Source organism: Trachurus japonicus, chromosome 1 (assembly GCF_045865225.1).
Source record: "Trachurus japonicus isolate A0001 chromosome 1, Traja_1.0".
NCBI classification, from domain to species: Eukaryota; Metazoa; Chordata; class Actinopteri; order Carangiformes; family Carangidae; genus Trachurus; species Trachurus japonicus.
In genome coordinates this window covers 24,461,500-24,481,675 of record NC_140907.1, presented here as the reverse complement: position 1 = coordinate 24,481,675, position 20,176 = coordinate 24,461,500, and the positions used below count along the sequence as shown (strand labels likewise).

The 20,176-nt window shown below is 41.5% G+C and overlaps 1 protein-coding gene across 2 annotated transcripts in view; it reads right to left on the bottom strand.

Annotated features, from left to right (window-relative positions):
* Positions 1–20,176, bottom strand: part of smad1 (SMAD family member 1) — a 28,195-nt gene that overhangs the window by 1,987 nt on the left and 6,032 nt on the right. Inside the window, exons 1-6 of one of the 2 annotated variants that reach the window (XM_085781838.1) lie at positions 13,791–13,916; positions 5,743–6,340; positions 3,024–3,287; positions 2,806–2,922; positions 640–861; positions 122–378 (exon numbers count right to left, since the gene is read on the bottom strand). In XM_085781838.1, coding sequence (XP_085637964.1) covers positions 122–378; positions 640–861; positions 2,806–2,922; positions 3,024–3,287; positions 5,743–6,142 — 1,260 coding nt within the window. In that variant the 5' untranslated portion in view covers positions 6,143–6,340; positions 13,791–13,916. Of the gene's footprint in view, positions 1–121; positions 379–639; positions 862–2,805; positions 2,923–3,023; positions 3,288–5,742; positions 6,341–13,790; positions 13,917–20,176 lie in introns of those variants that run through there. The other variant, XM_085781846.1, reaches the window with a different exon arrangement.

The window sequence follows — 20,176 nt, the reverse complement described above, 5'->3', positions numbered from 1 at the left end:
TTAAAATCAACTCAAATTAAAAACTCAACCAATAATCAGCTGCAACTGTACTTTATAATAAGTTCAATTTTAGCATAAGGCAATGCAAATGTTTTATTTCATCAGAGTCTCTGCAGGTTACCTTAACAAAGCTCATGCGAATGGTACACATCTTCGTGAGCTCATAAACGGCCTCGAAGCCGTGGTTGACGGACTGGGCCAGCAGCTCTGCAAACTCCTGGTTGTTGAAAATCTTCAGGCTGCAGCCGCTGGGAATCTTACACACAGTTGTGGGATGGAACCCATGGTGGTAGTTACAGTTACGACTCTGGACGAAGATACTGCTGTCACTCAGACATTCTGCGTACACCTCCCCACCAACATAATACAGATGAACACCTGTGAGGAAGCAGGAGAAGATCAGGAGTTGGTCTCCCAAAGAAGCAGAGCTGTCATGTCATCCACGAAAAAAAAAAAGGCGACTCCAAAAACATCATTGTGGTCAATCTAAAATCAATACACTACAATGTTCATTCAATTTGTTGTTACAGTTGAGTTCTCCTCTTGATCCCAATCTCTATTGACAAAATAAATTGATTTAGTCTCGTCTGCTAACAGACACTGCATCGTAGCCATTGACACGGGTTTTGCATACTGCACCTTTGCCGATGTGCCGCCGGGTGTTCTCGATGGTGGAGTTGCGGTTGACGTTGGAGAGCAAGCCGAGACAGAATCGGTTGCGGTTGTTGGAGGGATCTGTGAAGCCATCGACGAGCACACTGGTAGAGGAAGCCTGGAACGCCTCCCCGACACGATTGTTGAGCTCGTAGTAAACAATAGAGCACCAGTGCTTGGGTTCCTCATAGGCCACAGGCTGCACATCTGCGCAGGAAACACATTAACAGGTCACAAGAGTGAACCGAGTACATTGTTGATGCCGAGACACAACCAGACACATTTAATGTACATTCAATACTCCTTTGTGCAGACAAAACTGCCCCTGGTGCCAGCAGAGGCCTAGCTGTAAATCCTACTCACCGGTGCAATTATTTCTTTCCAAATTGTCCCTCGCAGCCCGTAACAATAATTTGAATAAATATATAGGACCCACTGGCTACATTTATGTACATTTACGCTGACCAAAATCAATGCGGACGCATCCTAAAGCATGCAGACTGTCTGTGATCTGTGTGCCAGCCTTTATTGAGCAGGCGAACAGTCAATAGAAGGGGGCTGGCCATGCTCTCTGTGTGCCTGCTATCTCAGGATGAGCCAGTGCCAGCTGGCCTCGCCCTCTCTGAGAGAGACGAATAAATCATGTTTATCTAAGCGCATACTTCTCCCAAACTTCCTCTGTAGCGTGGTACTGGCTAGCAGGTGTGTTTTGTCTGTCCCCTTCCCAGAGCTGGCCTACAATAGAGACCCACTCCCCTCTACAGGATGCAGCTTGTGGAAAAGAACTTAAAAACTCCCCGTACTCCCACTTCCAGCAAACATTTCAACAGCTTTTCCCGCTACAGCTGTCACTGTGTGTGGGCAGAATCTGTGGGCCTTGAGCACATGATGATAAAACAAGTATAAATATGTTGTGGGTCAGGTGTGGAAGACCAAAGCTAAAACAGAAGTCTGGCTTTTTCAAGCATAATTTGTTAGTAATTTATAAAAGAAAATGAAAGATTTAACAAACTTACAATTTGGGGCTTTTTTCAATAATGTGTTTTTTGAATTCAGGTCCTGCTAAGTAAATTGCTGAGATCGGGTAACATGGTGGCACGGTCCCATGAGATAAGAGACATGTCAGTAAGACAGTTTGTAAACTGGCCAACAATTATGAGGGATTATGCAAATCAGTGGCTCCCAAACTGATGGTCTGTATCCGTAAAGGAAATTGCAGTAGATGGTTAAAAAAAACTGGGAACCTCTGATCTACATCATCACTGATCAGTATTGGCTGGTAAAAAACAAAAATGAGGGCATTGTGGCTGAGGTGTGGTAGGGAAGCATGTTAACACCACATAGTTTGAGTAACATTTGCCTTTGTTTACATTTTCAAACAGGTTTGGCTAACATGTGGATTCGTTTAAAATCTGTTTGATCAGCTGACTGCTACTTTCACTCCATTTATTTTTTCAGAAATAATTCAATGTTCCCAGGTTTTAGGAATTAACTTGTTGTAGTACATTCTTATCATACCAAAAGAAATGACCACCAATGACTGCATTTTCCTTTCAATCGACCAACTGGACACGTGTCCACTACATAGTCTATTATGAATTCATTAATGCTCTGTTCAGACGTCTGTCCAACGCAATAAAAAAAAAAAGTGAAAACCACAATGTCGAGATAGCAGCAATTATTGCACCACATTTCAGGTAATTAGTGAATCTTATCATTAACGAGTTTCAAGTCATTACCACCAGCAGAGATGACATAAGCTCCGGCTTTTATAGGCCTCATAAAAGTGCTCTGAGGCCTGGCTTCATTTGCTGAGTCTTTGAGCTTCCCCTGGGTTTGCACCCACAGACGAAGCCTCGCTGTAACCCGGCAGATCCTTTTCCACTCACTGTTCAGGTTTTATCTGACAGGATATGGCAGAACAACCGCACTGAGGTTTGTCTCCTTTTTTGTGTGTGTGGAGTTTGACCACAGGAGAAAAAATAACTTTAAAAATAACCAGGCCCCCCAGAAATCTTTGCACCTGCAGATCAAGGCGAGCAGGTGCAGACAGCTTTATGTGGATGATATCACTGAACACAAGGACGTGTGTGTGTGTGTGTGTGTGTGTGTGCGTGCATGTGATAGAAAGGTAGTAACTGCCATGGTTACCTGGCCGGTTGTTACTCTCTAGAGGCAAGGGTGGAGCCATGAGGTTGGTGTCCATTGGCTGGGGGCAATCCTGAGTCATTTGCTCCTCTGGGGGCATGTAGGCAGGAGGGGGAGTCTCTGCATCAAGAGGGGAGAGCAGAACAAAGAGAAGTGAGTTGTCCATTTTCAATTTGGAGGGAAAAAAGAGGAAGACGATCTAGGATTTTTATGGATCTTACCTGGCATTTGGAATGGACTGCCCGGGTCGGAGCTGGATGGTGAATGAGGGAAGGTGGCGCTGCTGCCACTCCCCGGCGAGTTTGGGTAGCTGTTTCCCGGCGAGTGTGGGAAGGGCATTGTGTTGGCCTGAGGAAAGGACTCTGGAAAGGTGGCATTCTGGGGCATGTGCGGCTCATTCTGTTGTAGAGGATTGCGGAAGCGAGGCAGCATCGTATGCTTGGCGTTGAACTCGCTGTTCCTTGGTACCAACACAGGCGGTAGCACTGAGGGGGGGAGAAAGACAAGAATTGTTAAAACTAGATCTGATATTTCCCGTGTGTAAGGAGGTTTCATTTATGGCGGCTTTGAAAAATGTATCTAACGAGTAAACATACGACTGATGTGACACCGTGTGCATTCAACACATATTTAAGTTTAACTATGATCCTTGTTTGTAAATTAAATTTCCTCAGTTTGTAGCTCATGTAATTTCATTTCTTTTAATGTCTTATTACTTCTCGATTTCATTGTTTCTTGTCTTTTAACAACCTCATTATTATCTCATTGTTTTTTTTATATATATTTATATGACTTGGCTGTCTAGATACTGCAATTGTCCATTGCATTTAATGAAGTCTGTCTGTCTAATGATTAATGAACTAATTGTTTCAGCACCGTAGAACTTGTATACAACCCTGCACATGAAAAATCTCTCATACACACTCAGTAAGAATTGACTTATTTGAATTCAAGATAATAAATGATGATTCATGATTCAACATTCTGAGTGCAGATGTCCCTGCATTTTTCTTTTATAATAAGTGTCAGCTTCCAGCCTGTTGGTCTTGGCCAGCAATATTTGGCCTTGACTCTCAGATTTCAGCTCAGAAAAGATATTTTGTCACAATCCATTCTTAAGGAATTCATCACTTTAGGGTAAATACCCTTGCTGATGTGAGGGCTATTCAGGTGCAGTGCATACAAACCACAGAGAAACGCTTCACTTGTGCCTATAAATACTTGTGCAGATAAATAAAGCTGGTGCTGAAATTTTAGACGGAGCCCATGCTGCTGTCAGTGTTACTGCAGGTAGACCATGTGTGTGCTGCAGTGAGCCAGCACATCACTGCAGCAGTTTATTTCAAAGGTTACATGTTGAGCAGGCAGACAGCTGTGCTGCTTGGTAGAATAGTGAGGGGAGATTGACAGGATGTGTGTGTGTGTAGGCGGTGGGTGGTGTTAGGGGAGAGCTGTGAGGAGGGGGTAGTGTGGACAGACAGGTGCTTGTGGGTTAAATCACCTTAGCCCCCCCCCCTGCCCCCCTGCCCCACCGCCACCCCCTCTGCCCGCCGCTAAAACAAAAAGTGTGCAAGGCAGGCAACAACTTTTTCCTCCCATTGTGTGACCGGCTTCCTGTTCCAGCCATCCTCAGAGAAACTGTGCGTGCAGTCATGGGCGTGTTTGTATCCTCATTTTAGTAACACGCGTGCGAGTATGGGAGTGTGTGTGCCTGTGTGTGTGTCTACATGTGTGCATAAATGTTGGGGGAAAAAAAGAAGAAAAAAAAGAAAAAAGAAGGGCCTGCAGTACAGACCATGCCCAAAACAAAGCCCTCATTCTCCCCCCGGATGGAATTTCCTGCTCCACACACACACACACACACGTGAACGCACACACACACACACACAGATGCTTGGCCCTTTACACACTAAGCACCATGCACACAGCTGTTTCTATCTTGTCAGCTGACCCTCAGTTTCTGGTAGTTAGAAGGCAAATAGTGTTTGATTTGTCTTCTTTCTCCACTACCTTTGCAGTGGAGGCCTGAGGATCAGACGTGACCTGCCCTGGGAAATTAGGTCAACAAGGCTGGTATCAGTCTCTTAGTCTCTTCTTCAAGATTTGTTTTCATACTTGTGTCTTTATTTCTAACACAGGAATTGGTTTCATTTATTTGATTACAAGTCATATTGGATTTTAATTAGTTTTCTTTCATTCTGCCTTCTATGAGGAACTTCGTAACCTGGTTTTTGGATGCTTCATTGTAAAATAAAGTCCACATACTTTAACTAAAAGTTAATGTACTCTCCTGATGTGGTGAAATCACTTACATCAGTCTTGTTATATAGAGAAGTTTTGCTTGTTGTTAAAACCTAGGAGACTACAGGAAGATAAGAGATGAAGGAGAGAAACTAAATAATGGACTATCAGCAGGAGTCATTAGTGTAGAGGAAAAGATTTCTACATTCTCAAAACGCTCATTAAAAATTTCCTGATATTACATTTTTAAGTTGTTTTCAGTTGAGGAGGACAAACTTACTGGCCAATACCAAAGTAGAGACAGTGCGATCGATCACACTATTTGGTACACCGCTCCATCAGTCCACTACATCTTTATAATTCTGTTTCAGCACAAGTTCAGACAGTCTTTACATATGGTTTAATTTTACACAGTTTATACGTCTGTACTGCAATGTCTACAGACGCAAGTGTCCTTCCACTATGCAACTCTCCACATCTCTCCCAATACTGTATCTGATATCGCAATTCAGCATGTATGCCGTCACAGATTTGACAAGTCCTCTCTTTTTCCCCTCATTAAAAAATCTGAATCGCATCAAGTGCAAAACTCTTGGGAAAGATTTATATTATGACACGATGAAGCCATTGATTAATCATCGACATAAGAACATTGTCAATCATATTTCATATAGATTGGTCACAACGATCTGAACTCACCTGGACTGTCCACTCGTTTGTAGTGGTAGGGGTTGATACACACGTCCTTCTGTTTGGAGCCAAACGGGTACTCGCAGCACTCCAGGGCCTTCAGCTCGTGGTGGGACTGCAGATCAGGCCAGCGCCACACCCGACAATAAATGACATGCGGCAGACCTTTCCTGTGGGACACCTGCAGCCGTCCGTCCAGGGAACGGGGGATTGTCACACAGTTACTGGGCTGACCCGGGCAGCTGAGAGCCCTCTCCAGCTCCTCCATGGCTCCCTTCTTCTTTTTCAGTTTCTTAACCAAAGCATCCACTGCCTTTTCGGCCCATTTCTCTTCCTCGTCTCCCTGCTTCCAACCCAGCAGCCGCTTGACCGCCGGGCTGGTGAAGGAGAAGAGCGAGGTGACGTTCATGATGGACAAGCCGCCCTCCTCCCCTCTCCCTTCAGTCCAAGAGGAAGTATGAGCAGCGATGGGGGACAGTCCAGTCTCAGAATACAATGGGTGATTTACTATTTGACTGTTTTGTTTTTGATAAGTTTTTAAATTTTGGAGTTTCAGATAATCCTGAGCTTTCTCTGCGTCTGATCAGGTCCTCTTGATAGCCACTTCCTAAAAGAAAAAGAGAGGTAGGTTAACATCAATGGGTAAAAAGAGATTTCAAATACATAACAGCTCAGCTGGCGGTATCATCACCTCCACAAACTTAACCCAACTAAGGCGATCACTGACCTCTTCTCTTTATACTTCACTACGGCCGATGTCCAACAAAAAAAAAGGAGGGGATGATGTCAGTTACACCCGTTACAGCCATGTCAGTCATGGCTTCTTGGAAACTGGCATAGGAGTCACAACAGACACCCTCCTGTGAACATCAGTCCCAACCAGACATTCTGCAGATAGCTTCCTGTCCGTATGGCTTGTCACATTACCACCACTCACTTAAATCATTTACAGCAAATGACTTCACGTACTGTATGCAGCCGACACAACTTATAGGAATTTGGCCTGCAGGTTTACCACCTGATTCACTCCTCGGAGGGTTAAACCTGTCACCGTGTGCATTTCTTCAATATCAATAGCTTAGAGACAGTGGCTATACGGCAGCTCAAAACTATCAGTGGCTAAAAACTTTCTGCAACTACTATTTTTCATTATCAATTTATCTGCTGGAGTCAAAAGCGACATCTTCAAAATGCCATGATTTTTTTTGTTTTCCCTCTTCTAACCATCACAAAACTTATTAAATAAATTTATGTCAATCAACTGATCTGTAACTTGACCCAAGTGTTGAGATTTAATTGTAAATGTTTTTTTGTTTTTTTTAAACTAATCCATTTTCCAAATAATCAATTAATAAATATGCAAAAGGTTGATTAACCTCTCTTTTACATTTTCTCATTTGGCAGTCCCTTTTAATTTACGTTCAATGTAGTCAGCACATTGCTAATATATAGTATAGGGCATGACCACAATACCAGGCACAGCAATAACACACAACAATGATAAAATTATACATTTGTATCAATTTGTTATTTGGTCTACAAAATGTCACAAATCTGAATAAAATATCAGATTTAAATTTAAGCCTACATGGCTTATTCGTACAACCAGAGGAAAAACAAAATACATTTCGTACATTACTTTCATAGTAGACCCAAAAAACAGCAAGTCTTTACATATGTGATGCTGGAACCAGTTAATTGTTGGTATTTCAGTGATAGAAACAATTGCTGTGAATTTTTTTTTTTTGAAAGATTCAATTTCTCTCAACTTGCAACTGACTTCACTATTGACTTCGTACAACTGCAAACTATATAAGTCAAAGTGTATGGAAGATATGAAAAGGCGACTTTCAATACGCAGCCTGCTGAGGCAAGTTCTCTAAAGCTTCAACACCACCAACCGAGGAACACTGGTATTGGGCAGGAATCTGGCAAAGTGTGGGACAATAAAAAGGAAGTGCATGTGGACCCCAGGACAAATGTGCCCATTCACATGGTCCCACAGGAGCAATTGGGTAGCCAGGAGGTGCACGCATTCTAGCTTTTAAAGGGGGAAAACAAGAGCGCATTGAGCTCTTCCAGTTCAACCTTCTTTTCAAGTTTTCTTCTGAATGCAATTAGGGAGATAAAACATAGTTACGGTTGAGGTTTGGCTGCACATAAATGTTCAGATGCAATCCCAGAATCAAATAAACAGCTTGTCAGGAATCCTCCTCCTTTTATCCGTACTGACTCACGCGGGTGAGGATGCATCACTCTCTGACAGTAAAACCTGCAGTATATTGGATTTCATACGAGCAGGAACAAATACATCATTAAGACTGCTGTGTAGTTATTCTTGGCCCTTTTAGATTATGGGATGAACAGCAATTTCTATCTTTGTCAGCTACTGCATGTGTAGGCTATATCACACTGGTAAAACAGGCAGGCGGAGGAGAACAGGTGCCATTTACAATGCATGTGTGTTGCAGAGGCTTTGGATACGTACTATTACCAACCACACTGACTGGAAAACTTCAAGTTGGAACATGTTAATCAAAAGTGACGCTTAACTGCTATCATGTGAAAGAGACACATACAAGTGGGCAGGGGTGTGTCTTCATGCGAGTGTGAGATTAAGAGAAAACAAATCTCAGCAGCACTGATGTCTCTTGAATCTCAAGACCCCACTAATGACATCCCAGTGTCCTAGTGCCCTGCTAGTTCTCATAAGAATACTATTCTCCACCATCAGAGAGACAGGAAACAGGCAGCGTAGTAATGCTTCATATCTATCATCTTCAACGCAGCAGCGACATCACTTCCTCTTGTTGAGAACAGCAGGGTTTTTTTTCCACAGATGTGGGGCTGAGAGAAAATGGTTTCCTTAACTGGCCAACTCTGACCTCTCTCTCTCTTTCGTTTTTAGTAAAAAAAAAATCAGCAAAGTAGGGAAAGAATGGGTCACACTCACACATGTCAGGTGTTGAGTCACTGAAGTAGCTGGATATTTCTGGTGTTACCTCAAACTGCATATGCAAACTATTCTCGTTGTTTGGGTGTGAAAAAGTAGAACGGCAGCTAATGACTTGGATCAATGATTAATGTCAATTACTTTCTTGATGAGACTTTGGTCCTCCATGCTATGATACATTTTGGTTGGTTTCCCCCCCCCCAAAAAAATGAGTTATTGGTGCTTTCGAGTGCTACAGATCCATCACTTCACCTGATTTCGAAATGAGTATTGCTGGGAAATCTTAAGTCTGGCGCGCCACGAGACAGCAAACTTCTTGCCAATGTCTGTTACAAAACTGACTCAGCACATCTCCACACAAAGGATAAAACAGACTTCAGGGTCTCACAATAAAACATGCACTTTAAAAAGGTTTTTAAAAAACAGCAACATCATGTACGTACAGTACGTAGCGGGGGTCACCACCCAGGCACAGAGGGAGTTGTTTTGATCCACTTTCAGCCACAGAGCTGCTTTGATGGCCTCTCATTGACAGCTCGTACTATCAGCACAAGTCGGGGACTAGCTGTACAAAGACGAGCTTTAATCCACTTCAGATGGAAGATTCCAGAGAGTTCTGTACTGTAACATTTGCAGCAGGCTTCACACCCCTCTGCTGCTGTCATACGGCTGCAGCTGGAAACCATATCTCTTGGATATTTCCAACGCTGACAGTTAGTAATATCTGACTGATGGCCTGACCACATGCTTATTTTAAGGGTCTGATACGTCTTTGTTCTGCGTCTTTTGGACAATGCTAGTTTACAGTTGTCTGTGAGGCAGTCAAAATATAAAGGCACCATTGTGCCTCCCTGTTCCTATACCTATGTATAGTCCGGGATGTTTCCCCCTGAAAATTTTCAGTATTTATAGAATTGGTGTTCACATGGAGGCAGTTTTGAAGATTGTCTGTAGAAATACAGTGCTGTATTTAAAATCGAATCGAATTTCAAAATAAAAGCTCTTCTGTGAGAATTCTGGCAGACACATTGAGCATCTGTTGAGATATCGCTGATTCCTGTAAACTGACTAAGCAACAAACTGTACAGCTGCACTGATCTCATCAATTCTTGTTTCCATTTCTAGGGCGCTTTTTTTTTTTTTTTATGGATGAAGTTATTTTTCTGACTCTTGCCCAAGAATATGACATCCTCATTCTTCTTCCCACCTACAAACCTCTGATTGGCTGGATTGTTTTTCCAACTGGAAAAACTGCTGTCAAAAATCGGAGAAAAATCCCCTTACAACCTCCCAAGGTGACATCTTGAAATTGCTCATTTTGTCCAGACAAATGTATTCAATTTAATTTACTCAACAGAAAAAAGGAGCATCACATTTGAGATGCTTAAGTCTCACTTATGTCCTTCCCGAGTGACATTTTCAAAGATATTCACTTTAAAATCACACAAGACAAAATCAAAAAGTGAGAAGCTTTGTCAATTTTGCCACCTCTCAAACCCTACACCTTCTTTACAGCCAAGTTGAAGAGGCACTCTGTCACTGTTGTGTGTAGCGATGGCTTGTTATGGCCATCAGTTAGCCCATCTGAGGCTAATGGGAACACAGAGTGGGATCATGCGACACTGACAGGCGGAGGCTTTGACCCACCTGGTGCGAGCTGTTAGCCACTACACTAGCCCCATGGATCATTTTGCACCGCTCCAGTGTCTGTTAATCAATTTAGGCCTGGGCTGTGTAGGATGAGGAGGCAGTAATGATGCTCTCTGGACCCTCCCCGGGGACGGAGCATTATAAAGAAGCTACATTATTTATCAGCAGGGTCCTGGATGGGGCCTCCATTAGCCCCCTGCTCAATGGAGTCACTGGCTATAAACAGAGGAGTGCAGGAAGAGAGAGAGTGATAGATAAAGAGGGAGAGAGAGAGACTGCAAAGCCAGAGATCTAAGACGGAGGGAGTGTTTTTGAGGAAGAGATTGAGAATGCTCGTATATCTTCTCTCTTCACTGAGCACCTCTGGATTAAGTGCCTTCAAGAGTCATTACTGAGTAAATAGTGACACTACAAGGATGCAATATATGCTTTTTCACAAATAGAAATAATGGCAGTGCAGTCCTGATATAAAACATCCTTTAAAAAACAGCTACAGCAAAGTTCAATATCCCTTTTGCCTTTATCCATGGCCATCAAATACCGGCTTCTCAGCTTCTCAGCAATTAAATCAGGTCAAAGTAAGATGAGGATTTTTTTTGTTTCTAGATAGTCAATTTCAGACCAGACGCCAGAACAGTCATCTTGCAATGTCTTACTTTGACTGATATAAATAAGTGGTTGACTAGATAGAAAACTGCCAACATATTTATCAGGTAAGAATCAGTGACATGTGAAGATAAGCTCTGTTTCACATCTTTGTAAACTGAATGTTTCTGTAAACAATTTCAAGATGTCACCATTATCACTGGTAGACTGTGATGAGCATGCTTCTTTATATTTTCACTTTTTATCATTATGAATCGTAATCTGACTGACAGATCTGATTAACTATCAATTGACAGTAACCATGTTTTTCTAGAGAAAGAGAAACCAAATTCTAAAAAATGACTAATGGCACATAAAAAAGTGTATCCATGAATTCACTATTCTAAAAGAGGCTACATTTGTTCACACAAGATTACAAATCTTGATATGAGTCCATTAAATATGTAAATATGTACTATATTATAAAATATGTAATGACCATGATGTTTCATGTAAATCGCACTAGCACCATTCAGAATTTTCTTCACTGTAATTTTGTTCTAATTTCTCACAATAACATATCTCCAACAGCCCAACACTTGCTGGTCCGTCCACTCGGCACGTTTGAGGAAAGGACTGAGGTTTCATAGCCAGATGATGCAGATTTTTTGCCACAGTCATATAACAGACTAAAGAGCAAAGCTTGAAATAACCACAGTCAGACATGAGGTGTCCTTACAGACTAGACATGGCATTGACCCGACAGGCTTCTTTAACTCACTGGGGTCACTGTTCTTCACAAACACAGACACACGCCTCACAGCTCTGACCTAGTAAAGATTAAACGATAATGCGAGTGAGTGAGAAGAACCAGCTCTCATCATGTAAAGTACACAAAAAGAAAAACTCTGTGGTCACTATTGTCCAGACCTAACGGGGCTGTACTGGGATCAGATTCTTCATATCCCAGACACACCAGTCCACCCATGACTGTAGACATAACTAGCAAACACATGGGGTTTCAGGCAGCTATGTCAACCATGCTTGGCACTCAGTGTTGGGTTAGTGTTGTGTTAGGGTGGACACCTCACCCCGACACATGGCAGGCTATGTTGTCCTGACCGTACAGACACACTGGAGGGGTTTGACGTCCACTACTGTTGTGACTGACTCTCTGGATACAGGAATGCTGCTAACCTATATTTACACCTTGTAGTCGAGTAGCTTTTGCCTTTGCTGTCCTTACAGACAGCGATAGAGATAGGTATCAATAAGACTAATGTATAACTTTGGTATACTACTGACTGCAATAAATGTTCTCGCTATGCTTTGAATTTGTGAATAACAGGGACAAGCTCATATGAGCCATCATATTGGCATATCCACTTAAAGGAGAGCCTTCATCCTCATTTCAGTCCTATGGATACACCATTTGTTTTATTTTCAGTCAAAATTTAAAGCTGCATACCTTGAGAATGCAGGACAATAAAACAATTGGAAGTAAATCACGGACAAGGACAAATTCCTGTCCTTTGGGTAATCTGATATGTCATCTTCAATAATGTCAGGAGATCTAGCCTTAGCTGCTGTAGGTCTTTCTCTCCTACTCTCTCTCTCTCCCTCTCCCCATCTCTTTCTCACTCTCTCGCATGAACACTTACACAGACAAACAGATTCATAAACACATTGACATAACTAAAAACACACACATGGGACACATGTCCTGTGAAGCATGCCAGTGCACCAGCTGAAACAGCCTCAGTTATTCTACAGCAGCAGAGATCAACAAGATGGAAAAGTATAACATGTGGATTTTGTAAACAGTGGGGAAATACACTGCATAGGCTATCCTTTCTTCTTCAATAAACTAATTATTGATATATATATATATATTTTTAAGTTAATTAGCATGTGAATGGTCCAAAACGACCACCCGCCAATCTGTATCTTGTAGTTTAACTAACCAAAAAAGCCCCAAACCATGTTTTTACCACTAAACCACTATCACATAGCATAGACCTGAGAGGATTAGCTAAATGAGTGGTTGATTATCAGAAAATTAATCAGTTTGGATCACTTTTAACCATTGCTTTCATCAGTACAAAATGCTATTATCTGCTGTTTCAATGCTTCTCAAGATGTCAGGATTTGCTGCTCATCTCAGTTTTAGATCACCTACACACAATATGTTTTGGTTTGTTTTGGCATTGTACAGCTACCAGGCAATTTGAAAACATCATCTTGGACTCAAGGGAGTTGTAAAAATAAAAAATAAAAATCTCACATTTATTATTTTAGAAAATGTTTAACACAAAGAAATGGCCCACCAGTCCACATCCTGTATCTTAACGCCCTACACACACCATGTGTTCAACAGCAGCAGCTATTATAACCTATATTCCCTGCTAAAGCCACCTAAATAGTTTAAACTTCCAAGTGCTAGTACTGATGCATGGCATGCTTCAGAGCGACTTGAGCTCAATTGCTGGTGTTTGTAGTGTTGAAAAGCAAAAACCTGTCTATGGCACTCTTACTGCTCCTTTAGTTTTGACACAATATAGTTAGTGACCTTACAATTAGGCTACTACAAGATAACGATAGTTCGTGAACCTGTGTAGCCTGGAAAATTAGTCTCAATTTCACGAAAATGTGACTAAATCTGAAACCAAAATCTGATACTGTGAGTAAAAGGAAGAAAGGGAAAAAAAAAGTTTGAAGCTGCCAACAAGATACACTGTGGAGTTAGTTAGTAACCGCTGGGATCTACTTCCTTACAAAACAGTGGCCGTGCACACTGCTACGAGTGGAAATACGGATAAAGAAACTTTTAATTTAGCATGTTATAAACGAGGACAAAAGTTTACAGTACCTTTTCTTTCACTGCAGCCCCCTCTCTCTCTCTCTCCGTCTCCCCCTGTGTACTCTCTCTGCCTGCCTTCGGTCTGCTCGGCCTGGCGTCAGTGAGTCGCGGAGCCGCCTCACCCTCCGCTGAGCGCCAGTATCACGCCGCGGGACGCAGACCCGACAATAACAAGACCTACTTTTCACACATCTAATATCTTCATTCACCGTGTGGAAATGGATTATGTAACTGTGGAACAATGCGGGTTTTTTCTTTTCTTTTTCTCTCTCACTAATTTAGTTGGAGAGTTTCTTTTCAGACGTCTGAGTTTGTTGCTACAAAAACTTGCCCGTTTAAATGGGCTGAAATGTTGCTTGTTTGAGAGAAAGGAGAAAGGAGGGGGGACTCTCCTCTATTCAGGGGCTCCATGCAAAATGTGAAATAGATGATAGATATTAGTCTTTTCTACCAGTATTTGCAAAACAGGGGAGTTTAAATGGTTGATTGCAATCTAGAATTGGCCAAAGTCCCTCCTAAAGTACAATAAAATAACCTAAAATAAGACAAAATGATTACTAGGCAATCAGTCTCAAACACAAGCCCATGCAGAAATATTCATTTATTCTTCCTCTGTGTTGACTCTCTGTGACTAAATTTAATACCTCTTCCTCTTCAAACTTTTGTCAGTAAAATGCTTGCAGTTGTTTACACTTGATAAACAACTGTGGTTTATCTGTGAACCCCTGAACTGCACCATATTTAGCCTGCCTATGAGATCTAGCTTTGCTTTGATTGTGATATGATAAGCACCATTTATGTTGTCAGGAGAACAAAAGTGTCCGAAAACAGCGTCAGCACAGGAACATGCTTGTACATGCCATCATTTCAACTTCCCACCTCAAGACAGTAAGGCGCAATACACACAACCAGCTCAGACCTGATACATGTCTTTCCTTTGATGTGTGCATGGAGGCATAATTTTGCAATGTCAAGAGTGAAACTTCCAACAGGTCTTCAGACCGTCTCATTAATAATGCATGATAATGCTTGAAAATAGCAGTCAGGCAGTGCAGCAGCAGCAGAGGACATTAAGTGTCATTTCCAAGTGAGCTAAATCAGTCCATTCATATAGTGGCACACTTAAGAGGAATTCAGAATAGTAGTTTATTATGTAATAGGTCATATCTTATCTGACCAGAACAGAGACAAAAATGTGAAGTCACTATCAGAAAAAGGAGAATTTAATTTCTCAACACAAGAATAACTGCAGTTTAAAAAAAAAAAAAAAAAAGTCAGACAGATTTTATACTTAACAGATAACATGCCATCAAGGCATGACTGCAGCAAATGACTGATTTATTTACCTATTAGTCTGATTCATTTTTTTATGAACCAATTGTTTGGTTGATAAAATTATAATGATAAAATTGATAATGATAAATGCTCCTTGTAATTCCCCACAGTGTTATGGTGGCATGTTCATATTAGTGTCAGTTATTAGTCCAGAACCCTTAAGATTTTCACTTCACTTTACTGTTATGTGTCTGTAGGCTATATGATTAAATACACCTCAAAATCTGATAGGCTATATTTTTATTGCCTTTTTTTTGTTTGCTTTACAAATAAAATCAATTATTTTACAACACATCCAGTATTTAATTAACTAAGCTTCTCAAGTAGCTACTACATTATGCATCTGAAAAAATACACCACAATGGTTGTTTATTCTGAATATAACAGGAATATTAGGCCTATTTGAGTTGCTTCATAAACAGTCCTAGACTGTGATTAGGCCCATTTTAACATTTAAAAAAGACACATGGCGTCAAAAAGTAGAATTGTCAATCGAGGGGAAATGTCATCAGACGCGATACCACAGGCAAACGTTACTTCTTCTACTATTTACTTACTAAAATCAGTCAAGTTCAGCAGCGTTGCCGCGGTGAGGGGGACTAGATTGTCTTGTGCACCGGCGGAGGGAAACCGCTCAGAGCGGAGGAGGCTCCTGGTGCAGGTGACGTCACAGCGCTGGCGACAGAATGTCTGAGTAAGGCGGGAGCGAGCTGCACGTGAATAAATCTGGGAAAACAGTGCGAAGAGAGGGGGAGGGAGGGGCGGCGATGATGATGATGATGGTGGTGGTGGTGATGAGGATGAGGATGGGTAGAAATAGAAAGAAATCTCCACCAACTTTTTTAGTTTAAGGATTCCCCTCTTGTACAAACACAGAATATGCTGCTGCTGCTGCTGCTGCAAGCCTGCACAGTCATCAGACCACAGTTCAGTGGAGTAGCTAGTAGAGTGGAGGGGGCTGCTCAGTTTATTCAGCCCATCAGGCTTTTTATCCGGTTTTATCTCATGAGGTTCATCACCCAGTGTTTGCGGATTACTGTGGTAGAAAGGGAGAGAATCAGGACTGGATCAGCAATTAAACAAACTGCCCGAGAAGTCGAGGAACCCTAAAAGTCCCAAGTTTACTTCATCATCATTTGGATCTTCATTATCAGATCTGATTGAATTGAAAGTTTCTTAGAAAGTTGAACACCAACTGAATGATCCTTTCTTTTTCAACCTTGGCTTCGTAGAGGGACTGTGTAAAAATCTAGTTTAAAAAACTCAATTAGGCTATTTTAGTTTATATTTTACTCACATGATGCAGAGCTGTGTTTTAGTTCTGTCTCTCAAGTAACTTAACATGCAGAGATGAACAGTTAAAACCCAAAGATATTACATTTTCTATGTTATACCCTATACAAAGAAATATATACACAAGGTAAATCTACTGATTTGAAATACATTCCAAGTATGGGCTTCGTCAGAGGCACTTCACATGAGGTTTCCATTTTATGCTACTTTATGCACAGCATCTGAGGGAAATAGTGCCACAACATTAACTTTGCAGAGTAAAACGTACACAATGATATGATCTGCTCATAAAACATCATGCATTATAATAGGTTCATCTGAAGCTGCCTAGTAGGGAATAAAGTGGTTTAATTTATTCCTGCCACCAGCCACATCAGTGGCTGTTTTCTATTATGGATATTTTGCCTACAGGAGATCCAAAACTGAGAACAGCAAAAACAGTCATCCTTACACAGGACATAAAACTCTGGTGGGGTAATAGTAAATCCTTTATTTATTTATGTTTGGCCAATACATAAAGTCCACCAAATACTGGAATAAGCCTATAAAATATCTACTGGTTTTTAATATTTAGCAGCAGCAGCAGCATACAGTAAAATCTCTTTCACTAAAGCCTCGAAATTCCTAGAAAAAAAATGATAATGCTTCAGTGTACAAAGTTGTAGCTATAACTGCTTGTATCTCACTTTATGAAATGTAATAGATTAAACGGGTTGCTCCTTTTTCTGTGAACTCCCCAAATGCCCTGAAACCAAATTTGATTACTTGACATGAGAGTGTCTGCTATTGTGTCTACACAGCACATAAAGCAAGCACAATGCAAATATTTCCATTTTTAAAGTGGATAACACGCGGCAAATCACATTTTACGTCACACAAATCTGCTAATGGAGTTGCTGGGAACGGGCCTATGGAACTGCCAAAGATGAATTACCTTTGCTTATATCCTTCAATCATGTAGTAATTGTTGTATCGGTGGCAAGGAAGCCAACCCCTTATTTACAAGAAAGGGACCCTTTTCCTCATAATGGCTGTAACAGATGATCAGATGATACCATAGTGGTTGCATGTCGTTGTACGTCTCATTGTTCTTGTGGCAATGGCAAATTAAGCACTTTGAACTTTGATCTCATTGTGATTATTCACAGAGAATGTTTCCATCCCGGTTAAGATGACAGCAATAATACAAATTATGTGCTCATATATTCTGAACACACGAGGGGGGGGGTCTGTTATTTCCTATCCTTAGATATTTGGCCTTGTATCTAGACAATCCCCACTATTGAGCCATCACACCAGACTCCAACCACTGATGGAGGAGACAAACAGACCATAGACCTGAGGGAGGCTGTCTCTGCTCTCCAACACTCTCATTTTTAGGCGACATGCCACTTACATAATACACATAATCCAAATTTATGCCACCTGTAACTGAAAGAGATAGGTACACTGTGAATCTGAAGTCATGAGAAGGCATGGGGAGATGTAATAGATAGGTTCATCACAACCATGTGATTTCTATTTTGGTATTTCAGTATCTAAAATGCAGCTAAAACATGACAAGAATGTACCAGACTTCAGCCTGGATTCAACTTCCAAACTGAGGGGTGTCCAGGTGTGGTTCTGCTGCAGCTTGCAGACGTGAAGCTATGCTAGCTCCTTGGTTTCTGCTTCCTCTGCTAATGCTCCTTCACGTTCCACCCCTAGAAATGTCCCAGGAAAAAATACTGTCCATCTCTGCACAGGAAGGTCATGCACAAACCTTACAAACCCAAAGCTGAATCGCTTGCGGTAAAGACTGAAGGCCTGTAGTGTTGGCTGGAGGCTATGCTGATTCAGGGACCAGACTGTGGAACTACCAGAGTGTTGAGAAAATCCCAAAGCCAGTCACAAAAGTTAAAGGAATTCCTTGAAATCTGCAATTTCTCGTAAACTTCCTGTGCCAATTTCAAAATAAGATGGTTCTAGTAAGTTCACAAGGCATGAGCATGAAAGACGCTTGAAATGTTCTTTCTCAAATAGGGCCTGCTGGATCCCCGACACTCTCTCTCTCATCCTATCTTTGCAGATGAAATTAATACTTAAGACTCATCTGCATTGTTCATGTGTTTGTGCTTTAGTCCTTCAAAAATGGATCCATTTTTCCATTGAATATCTTCCCTCGACAATATCCTGATGCTATATCGGGGTTTTAAAATAGATGGACCTCTTAAATTAAAGAATGGTTTCACTTCCAGGAGTTCTTGGGAAGCTTGCGACCTAAAGCTCCTCATGGATTTAAATAACCTTGTCCCAGAATGTTTGTACTTTTTATACATGGCCAAAAGAGTGATGGCATTAATCTGTTGTTTACCCAACTGTTTTTTTTGGAGTGTAGTAGTAAAAAATCTGAATTCCCCCCATCTTTTAGAGATAGTAGAGGTTTGTTGCATTGAGATTACATAGCCTACAGTTCAATGCTCAAGTCTCGTTCCCATATACATTTTCCATAAAGTTAATTTCCTTTGTTTTGTCTTTGTAATCTACTGTACAGTTTAGAAATTCTCTGAGTTTTCAAGAGTTAAAAAGGAATGCATGGAGAAGGTCAATGTTTACTGTTTCCTTTTCATCTTTCCTTGAGAGCCTGGCCTATCTAAGCACACTATAGAAAGAAAAATAATGTTAATAATGGAAAAATTCATGTATTTAAAGCTAACACCATTATTAACTAGCCGCGCTTAGCATAAGGAGCAGCCTGGCTCAATGTGAAGTTAAGAGAATCCACTTGCCAGCGCCACTAAAGCTTACTAATTAACACGTTATATCATATTTGTTTTAATCCACTTAAGAGGTGCTGGAACAGTGAGTGGATTTTGTTACCTTTGGACAGTGTCTGACACCAGCTACACTTAACGCACAGACATGACAGTGTATGAGGGTGAGATATGAGGGTCAGGGTTAACGCTGAGGCAGAGCCATTTAGAAACCTTGGAGCGCTGCCTGTCTCTAACCAGACTGAGGAAGAGTGGACTCATGGGTTAGGATTGATTACAACATTAACGCCACAGACTTCCATGAATTAACACGGGGTTGAAATGCTCAACGATGACTGACACACGTGTTTAGATGACACTCCTTCACACATGCAATTCATTTTGCCATCTGAGGGCTCTTGGCAGGCCTGTTGAATTTTTTGCAGCGATGTGAGGCATGGCAGCAGTGCATCATCTCAGCTCGCATTTCAAACGGATGGCTCATTTGGCACGGCTTTTTGCAAGTCCTTCTAGAAATAATGTTGGGGGTGGTAATATTTGAGTGCTGTCTCCAGGGGCTCTTGGTTTATCTCCTCTACCTTCGTTGCACAGAGACAGAGGATGCACCAATCAGAGGGTGGCACTACCTGAGATCCTAATAGCTCACCGCTTTGTTATTTCCTGGTAACAATTTGTCCTTTGACATGCAGTGAAAGCTAATTAATAGTTGTATATCAATGTTTGGCGGACATATGCCTTTTCCAACACTTGATTGATTGTTCCCACAAGTCGTTTAAAGGTTTGATCAGTGGTACTCTCACCAGATAAAGCTCCATTTCTAATCTAAATCCACTGTGTAAAATGAGACTCCCTTGAGGACTGCGTCTGCAAATCCTGCCCCCCCATTCCCTCACATATAAAATTATGTTCACCCCCAGCAAGAAGAGATTCCCTCTTGCCTGAACTATAAAGGGTTGTCTACTCTGCCCACGCTCCCCTCCCTTGGTTTTGTAGAGTCAAAGTCCTTAAGTCTTG